This window comes from Trachymyrmex cornetzi, unplaced genomic scaffold (genome assembly GCF_001594075.2).
Source record: "Trachymyrmex cornetzi isolate Tcor2-1 unplaced genomic scaffold, Tcor1.1 scaffold26, whole genome shotgun sequence".
NCBI classification, from domain to species: domain Eukaryota; kingdom Metazoa; phylum Arthropoda; class Insecta; order Hymenoptera; family Formicidae; genus Trachymyrmex; species Trachymyrmex cornetzi.
In genome coordinates this window covers 76,836-86,553 of record NW_017297270.1, presented here as the reverse complement: position 1 = coordinate 86,553, position 9,718 = coordinate 76,836, and the positions used below count along the sequence as shown (strand labels likewise).

The following is a 9,718-nucleotide window of genomic DNA, read 5'->3' as shown; positions in this document are numbered from 1 at the left end:
GAGATAAATCTTTATTTAACGAACAATTGCATTATTAATTATGTACGTAAGTAATTATGACGAATTGTACAGAATCTACAGCAATAAACTTCTTTATTCCTTCAAGCCGTAATATGGAAACATTTATTGACTCGCGAAACGGACGATTTGGTGTTGCCAATGCGAATTTATTTCTAAAACATAGACATATTATACGATTCCTTCGTATATGCTGCAGAAGAGTGCGTTAAAAAAATTGTATCGTGTCTTAAAATTTACATGCTAATGTGATACAATAAAGATTTGATATACCGATTAGGCGTGAAGCGCGGGCGTCAAAAATATTGTATTTTCTTCGCACAAATGAGTATCATTGCCGTGATAATACTGTATACTTCATACATACTATTTGTCTTCATGAGCATTAACTTAGGCCAGTCTAGTGACGTACCTGTGATACGTGTGTGATAAAATAGTTTAAAACTTAATTAAAAGTCTTTTATAGTGTCACAATTGCTATGATTATCGCGCATTCTACAATGAGTTCTTTTCTAGGAAGATTCTATATATAAATAAATTACACAGTTATCCATGCTGTACACGTTAAGCACGTTAAGGTTAAAAGATAATTAAAATCTCAATTAATCTCTAGTACATAAATCTTTTGGTAAAGTTCACTTTTTAACGATTAAATGCACGAGGAAACTTATGCGGAATCTAACACAAATGTACAGCGCGACTTCGACGGAATTGAAATATATCGATCTCGTGAGTCTCTTACCACAGTCGTGACAACGAACTTCGTATGTACAAACACTTGCAGTCCGATTATGGATCATATGGGTGTGCTCGTTGAGGACAGACGTGACGGGGAAACGCAAGTTCACGGAAAACATTTTCAGAAACGGGCGTCGAATTAAAATCCATCCAGATGAACCAGCAGAGCGACAATCACCGTGGCACCGGCTTCTTTGGTGGCCCACTTGTTAGATTCGCAATGTAGATCGGTGCTGTCCTTATCGCCAGGACTAATAGTGTATGAGCCTGGTCTCACCAGCAATTGAAACGCGGTCGATGCGTTCAGTTTCTTATTCGATTGCATATCGATATATCTATAAAATTAAAAATTAAATTACAATATATGCAAAATATATAAAAGTGAAATATGTAGAGGATACTCACGGGTACTTTTTCGTGAATTCATCAGAAGCTGCGTACTTGATGCTAGGCGAAAATGACACCTGAGGATTTTGATCCTCACTCTTTGTGCCTGCTGTTAAGTTACTCACGTCCAGTTGTTCTTTGGTCATTAGCTCTCCTCTATCCAAAATCAATCTAAATCGCACAATGTCATATTAATAAAGAATAGAAGACCGTGAAGAAGTCTAATTGTTCCATTCAGAGCCAGGACTAAAATTATGGCGAACGAGGCACTTGCTCCATATAAAAAATTTGAAGGAGCGCAAAAATGGCAATATAAATTTCTATATATTTTGATTCATTCGCTACTATAACGATGATTATAATAACTCGCCGTTGAGCGCTCAGTATATTAAATGAAAGTGAAGTATATATGTAAGGATATAAATCTTGAAAATAACTGACAATTTCGCGGCTATCAAAGCATAAAAAGTATTACTTTAAATGAAAAAAATAATTTTTCCGTGGATTTTTTCCAGAATTAATTTTACCGTAGTTTTAGTAACTATGATTCATTCGTTTGTAACATACACATAATCTATATCCCTATAAAATTATTATCAATATATTAAGTACTACTAATTAATATTACTTTTTATTATATTTTACATGCCATAAGAGAAAAATTTTTTTGTTACTAAGGGACGCATTTTTTTTTGCCTTGAGCACCGTAATATTCAGTCCGGTTCTGTGTTCCAAGATGATTAATCACATTACCTTATCGCGTCTAGACGTATACCGTAGAACGCAACATGCCACTTGTCTGTCGTGCTTTGTGGGATTTGATTGGCATTGATGCTCTGCTTCAGTGGGAACCTGGTCCAGCCGACCGGTATCGCGAATTCCGCCGGTGGCTCGCCCTTTTTACAGGTCGCGTTGTCACCGTCCAACTTGTAACACACGTTACAGTAGCATAGTATCTCGTCAGCGGAGAAAAACTCGTCTGGAAGAACAAGCGACTTCTTTAGCTGCATACACGCCTTCAGGTAATCGCATTTTCTGGACGACGCGACGACGGTGGACCCAAGTGGAGTGGACGGTAACGACGACGGTACATATGGTATCGAGGATGCGTTGTACACATCCCGTTGATTGACCGTCGTGTTTTGGCTCGGAAGTATGTTCCCGTTAAAGGAGTTGTCGCGAATGTTGTCCCGACTCGCGTAGGACCGCGATTCGTGGAAGCCGGAGCAAGTATTATTGGGAAGATCCGACAAATTGTTCTGTTGTGCACTGCTTACAATATTGACTTGACTATTGGACGCTATGCTTTCGTTAATCGCGTTGTTAGCGTTCGTCGCGGTGATTGCCGCGTTCAAGCTAGTCATGTTACTCGCGCTGGCGACCATGCCTTTCTGTATATTAATGTTAGTCGCGTTGTTTATCTCTACATTTGTACACAGGGAGCGATTTTCCGCGTCGAGATTTGACTCGCTCGAATTGTTCTCAGGCTGCTTGTTCAACGTAGGCGGTACAACGTTGTCTAAATACGCTTTGTTCTTGGCGCTTCGCGTATCGTTGCTGAGCTCCGAGCCCGAGTCTGAGTTATTACTGTCGATACTCGATGCCGCTTTGATGCTTACAACGCTATTGTTTGCTACATTCGTGCTATTGTTGCTACCAAAGGATGAGTATTCGGTCTCAAAGTTGCCATCTTTAGCGTTTGAACTGCATTGACTCGGCACACTTGGTGATGTCGAAGATGGCGAGAGATCCGATGAAGTTGTCGCCATTGCGTTCTCCTTCTCGTGACACTCCAAATCAGCTTTTTCGCGTGAATTCTCTACATCCTCTGTTTCCACATTCGCGCATTCGATAGGAGCCGCGAGCGCGTTGTCAATTGCGACATTTGAATAAGAAGGCTCTTCGTTGATTCCCACGATGGATATTTGCTCACACTGCCCATACAAGTCAATTACAGCGAAGACATGCGGTGGCAAATCGGTCGCGGCCACTCCCTGATCTATGTTATTGATGAACAAGTGTAGTCGATTGTCTTCATCGATCAGCAAGCCCACGCTAGAGTTGCATTGAAGGTTTTCCAAGCCGGCGCCGTATTTCGTCTTCACCCTCATGCCATTGTGGAATATCCAATCGCTGCAGATAATCCACGAATGCCTCTTAAAACCGAGCGCTGTTAACGGGAAGCTCGCTTGCTTCTCCGGCGATATACAAGAAACGCCACAGAGAATACTCGACACCCACCGTTCGTTCAGGTTCTCTATTCTAACTTGGAACAGCTTGCCCTTTATCAACGGACGACTGGACATCACCACACCCTGATTGTAACTAGCTACTCGCTTGGCGATCGTCTTCGTTTCCAGCTGAATGTTCCTGCCGTGATTCTCATGGAACTCGTAACTCCAATCCCCGTCGCTAGCGGTCAAACCGGTGGCGGTGACTTGCGTTGGCGTGAGCGTCGTTTCGTTAATTAGTTTCCCCTCGGATACATCGATGGATGTATCCATTCCCGCATCGTTTCTTGGCGGCATTGGATCCAACAGCAATTCCAGCGAATCTTGCAGCCTTAAACTAGCGTTCGGAGATATCGCGGGATTCTGCTGTCTGCTGCTGGTGATGTTCACAGCCACGGTACTGCCGAAGAGCTCGATCACTGCGTACACCATCTCCGGCACGTCGGACGCAGCTACGCCCATGTCTTCGCCATTCACATAGAACTTCAGGTTGCCCTCGTGGGTGCGCTTTACGCCGATCTTGTCGCCCACTCGCAACCAATCCAAGCTCGTACAGTAATTCGAAGAGAGCGTAAAACCCATATGTCTTACCTCGTTACCTGTCAGATACCAGGCGTCGCTGGGAATAGACGTCATACCAGGTACGAGGTTCATCGATGTCAACCAGTTGCCTGTCTCGTTACTCAGGACACCTATTCTCAAACAACCGCTCCACTCACGCGCTACTTCCTGGATAGCGATTTCGAAGAGCTCGTTATTTTCTAGAGCTGCCTCGCTCAATAAAACGGCGTTGTTGTATTCTCTGCATCTTGTCGCCACTATTCTGTCACTGTTCAATTGAATGTTCAGTCCGACTGACTCGTGGAACTTGTGCAGAATTTCAGTTTGCACTTGAGGCTGAATTACCGAGGTTGGTTGTTGACTAATACTGTTCTCCGATGGTAAGTATTGTTGCGTCAGAGGATCCCTGCGCTCTGGCAATACGATCGTCACCTGAGATATATTATTCGGAATTAATACGCTGAGACATAATTGCTATCATCGGGCAGATATATATCATATACCTGTGCGCATTGGCCGTATAAGTCGATTACTGGGTAAACATTTGAAGGTAAACCGGTACAGGCGGGACCTTGGTCCACTCCATCCAAAAAATAATGTAGAGAAGAATCCGAGCACCGCATCATTCCAATCCGGTTACCTTCAATCAATTTATCCAAATCGCAGCTATAATTATTACGCAACGTTACACCGTCGCGCATCACCGTCGATCCAGACAGCATCCACGTATCGTGATCGATGTCTGTCATAGTAGATGGAAACTCTAACTCATCAGGCCTTATCACAGTGACTCCTGTAAGCAGTTTTGTGCTTGAAAGATTTTTTATATAGAAAATTTTTATTATATTTATAAGTGAAAATTGATCGATATAACTATTAATACAAGTAAAGAGAATAGTTATATTCGGTCAAAGTGGATTTTGATGTCTAATAATATTTCTACAAAATTTCCAGTTCATGCAACTGAAAATTGTAAAAATTCACATTGTAAAAATATTATAAAATAGCAAGATTCACTTTGATCGAATATAGCTCTGTTGTAGATTTTTTTTAGCTTATTTTATTATATTTGATGACAACTCAGATAGCAATTACCTGCTTCTATAGCACCGGACCATCTGGCAACCATCTTATCTATCGTCACTTCAAACATTTCACCGTCGCGTAGCGCGCGATTCGCAATCACAATAGCTTCGTTGAATTCACCTAGGGCTCGCGGCCTGGACGCCGTTAAACCGTTGTTCGTAATCCGCGCGTTTTTACCATGTACGTGATGAAACCTTAGATCGCTGTCAATAGATTTACATGATAATCTGCGTACGGATCGACGATAAACTGCGATAAACCATTAATGTGTCGAAATGTCAGAAGAAATCGTACCTATACAACGTAGTATTACTAAAACTCGAATTGTTCGTGGTCGGACTGTAAAAGTCCATGTTGTCGACTATGGTGGCTTGAGCGGCTTGCCCGTAGAGATCAATCACTCCATAGACTCTCTCGGGTACATTCATTGCAGCTACACCCTGATCGGCGCCGTTCACGTAGAAGTGTAGCGTCGCGTTATCCTTCCTCATTACGCCCACGCGATCACCGATCTGCAGACGGTCCAAATTCTGACCATATTGATCTATCATGGTGGTACCGTTGTGCATCACGCCGTTGCCCGTCATCATCCACGTGCCAGATCTGCAATCGTTACGAGCCGCCTTCGAGCAATAACATAAGCGGATAAACAACTTACCGCACACATCAACTCGGTGGCAATAACCATGTGGCAAACTGCTTGAGATTGACGCGTGGCCTTACCTACCTCACATTTGTCATAGTAAACGGAAACTCCAATTCTGTGGGAGAATGCGTGGTGACTCCTATTTCGATAGAACCGGCCCATTTTGTGACAATTTTATCCAGTCTGACTTCAAACAACTCGTTCGGTTTTAACGGTCTCGAAGTCAATACCACACCGTTATTGAAATCGTCTATGGCGCTGTGAAAAAAAATTTACATCTTTTGTTAACCGTTTATTACTCGTGTAGGATGTTCAGGGCATTTCAGCTTTATAAATTTGCTAAATGTATAAATGCTATTTATACATATTATATTTAGTACGAATTGTTTAACAGTTTAAAATATTATACATTTATCTTTATCTAGAGGATGTACAATATCTAAATATCTATCTTTATTTAATTGTAACTCATCAAAGAGAGCAATAAAAATTGAGATATATGTTGGAGTGTCAGAAACATCCCACACGTATAATTACGTCAAAAAATCACGCAAGTAATGTATAGGGAACGCAATTTCAAATAAGTTGTCGAATATAGTGAGTGTTTACTTAGGTCTATGCGCTGTACGCCCATTGTTGATTACATCGGCGTGTGTACCACAACAGGAATGAAACATCAGTCTATCAGGAAGCTCTTCTTCTCCAACTTCTATAAAATTTATGTATATATCACAATATAGCAGATTTTACTTTTGTAAAACTTGTCAGAGATCCGGTACAAGCATTACCTTCGCTATCTAAACCTTGTAGCTGTAATGTGTTTCTCCTAGTGACTAGATTCTGTTCTTCTCTTTCGTCGCGGTCGACAATGGTTACTTTCACGGTCATTCCATAAAGATCTATTACGCCCCACACACTCGTCGGCACTTTAGCAGCAACACCTTGATCTAGACCATTTATTAAATAGTGAAGATCTCCATTACTCTGCCTAATCATTCCCACACGATCCCCTTCCTGAGAAATGAAATGATGTAAAAAATAACGATTTGAAAAGAAAAATAAATTTAAATAAAGATTCAATGTTATAATTCTGGTCTTATCGTACCCTCAATTCATCCAAATTGAATTCGCCGTATTCCCGTTGCGTGCCTTTTCCATTTGTTAAAATACCACAGCCAGACATCATCGTTGTACCCGAACGCATATTAGTCATCGTTGCTGGAAATTCCAGCGCCGTAGGACTATGAGTAGTAACGCCAACTTCTATACTTCCTGACCACTTGTATACTAATCTGTCTATTCGTATCTGCAACATAACAATTTGTAGAAAAAATTAAAGAGAGTAAGTGATTTTTGATATTTTTCGCAACAAATTCTTCAGTTTTAAAAAATGCTTATTAGATGCAATATTATTAAATTGCACGTCGATTTAATTTATAATAGTACTATTAGTACTTTCAGTTTTAGTTTAATCCTTATTGTACATATGATGATTTTCCGTCCTACACACGATGGATCGTTCATGCGTCCCAAGTTAATTTTCATTATTTTTAAAAATATATAAAATAATTAATTCTTTCAAATACTTTAACATCTTTAGAGAGTTTTTGTAAAGATGTGTATTTAAAAAAAGATAGAATAGAGACCATTATTTAGCCAAATACTGGTATTTCAAAGAAAATGTGCACAAAAATGATCTAATCACTGAGACTATTTAAGTTTTTTCTGTTCAACTGCGTATTCACAATATTAGTTCAATATCTATTAATATTTATTAATATTTATTGTTGTAAATAAGCTTGTTATAGAATCATAAACATGTAAGAATTAGATAATCTTGTTTTTGCAATTTAATATGTAAATATTGATTTTGTGTGTATCCAAATGCTTACCTCAAACAGTTCGTTATCTCGCAGTGGCCTGTGAGTCATTACAACACCATTGTTAAACTCGTCGAGTGGCCTCCGCCTCTCGGCGGTTCTGGCATTATTAGACAGTTTCACCAACGAGCCGACCCTCTCATGAAACTTCAATTTATCCTCCCTTATAGCAGCGGGAGTTGGATTTTTCGGTAAGTTAACGTTTACATTAACACTTAGATTAACATTTAAGTTAGCGACTAGATTAGTAGTTGAGGAACTGGAGGTTTCCCCCGCAGCATAATCATTATTAATCTCGACTTCGTCTTTCGGCACATTACACAAACTAGCAAGTTTCGGAGCAACGCTGACTTGTATACAATCGCCGTATATATCTACAACGGCAAAAATACGCTCCGGAATGTTGCTAACGGCAACTCCTTGCGAGACACCATTGATGTAAAATACCAGTTCATTCTACAATTATAAGATTATCATTAATTTCTATATAAAATGATGGATGTAAATGATGAGCTAATAAATTATAAATTACATTGGATGTCCGCATGACTCCCAAAGTGTTCCCCTCTTCTAGATCAGTAAGATCTGCCCCGTACGTTTCCACGATGCGATCTCCATTGTGAATTATACCAGAGCAGGTCATAATCCAAGATCCTTGACTGAGGTTTGTGGCACAGGGCGGTATTACCAAGGTCTCGGGATCGCATTCTGTCACTCCAATGTCTATGCTGCCGCACCATGATATGATCTACGCAATACCATTTTCAAAGTTAACGCAAGTAAACTTTAACACACAATTATCTCAGCATTGTCATATAATATACAGGCCTGTCAATAAACCTGTTCTTTTTAGCTGAACTTCTTGCACTGTTCTCTTTTTTCTTCAGTATGGGGAGAAAAAGAGAAACGATGAACTGTGTATAAGAAGTTCAGCTGAAAAGTATAGACTTAATATCTCTGGAAGAAATTAAATTAAATTAAATTAAATATTTCATTTAGACATATTAGACTGAAATTAAATTAAACATGACAAATATTGGTTCACGAAATAAATAACACATAGGATATTTATTTATCAACAAACACAGTGTGTATAATTAGCACGTAATTAGATATACTCCATGTTTTGATATTTTTTTGTTTAGGCTGAGCCTTAGTTATTGAATATCTACAGAGAACGGGGCGGCTGTCTCGCAGGAGATACGTATGCGCGCGTGTATACCTTCTTGTCGATGGTGACTTCGAATAGCTCGTTGTCCTGGAGCGGCTCGGCGCTGAACACCAGGCCAAAATCGTACTCGGAAAAATTGCGCGTGGCGGTGCTGCTGTTGTTGCTGAGAGTGATACGGTAGCCGCATCGCCGATGGAACATGTCGAACGCAGGTCAACCCGTACGTTGTCCGTCGCGCCGCGTCGTGCTTTGCGATGCGGTGCAGTGCGGTCGGTCGGGTCGGTCGACACCAGTGGACACCAGTCGACACACCAGAAGGCGCGCCACGCTGCGCTGCGCCGCGCCGCGACGCATCACATCGCTGCCCTTTGCCCTCCAACTCCGACTCCAACGCCGTGGTGCCGGGTCCTTCTTCGGGTTTTTTATTTTGCGGGGCAAAGAAAAGCGGGAAAAGCGCAGACAGAAATTTTGTTCTTCTGCATTCCCTGTATTTAGATTGAAATAACCGTCACTGGAGATATTGTCGCTGTTTATCCTTTTAAATTTCAGCTTTCTCGGTTCAAACTTCTCCACTTATATTCCTTCCCTTCAAAAAATATTTTGCTTTTATTACATTTTATGTGTGGAAAATGTAATGCAAATTTTTTTAGTAATATCAATATTTTTCTGTTGAGCTTAGTACAAAATGTTCGAAAAAAACACGCCGTACAATTTTCAATTATTTGGAGCATGATGATTGTTCTGATTTGGAGCCGAATGGAACGAATGATTTTTGAACCCATTTCGTTATTGAACCGCCATCTAGAAGTTCATTAGAAAAGTATCTACGTTGTAAAACAGTCGATAATAGTTCCGACGTATGATAATTATTAAATTGGTGAATTTTTGATCGCAACGTTAATAATTTTATTTATTTATTATATGTATAATAATCTATTATATAAGAGTGTATCATAAAGTTCAAGTTTACATTTATATGGATTGCTTATATTATTTTTAT

General features: G+C 40.2%; 1 protein-coding gene across 1 annotated transcript; it reads right to left on the bottom strand.

Annotated features, from left to right (window-relative positions):
* On the bottom strand, window positions 1-9,072 carry Neurl4 (neuralized E3 ubiquitin protein ligase 4). The gene is given in 15 exon segments (XM_018508361.1): window positions 1-1,091; window positions 1,162-1,314; window positions 1,897-4,367; window positions 4,439-4,728; window positions 5,031-5,224; window positions 5,316-5,624; window positions 5,749-5,925; window positions 6,277-6,376; window positions 6,456-6,681; window positions 6,773-6,973; window positions 7,560-8,003; window positions 8,080-8,295; window positions 8,770-8,927; window positions 8,930-9,011; window positions 9,013-9,072. Coding segments are annotated over 15 exon segments (5,277 nt in total). The 3' UTR covers window positions 1-895.
* Between the last annotated feature and the right edge of the window lie 646 nt (window positions 9,073-9,718).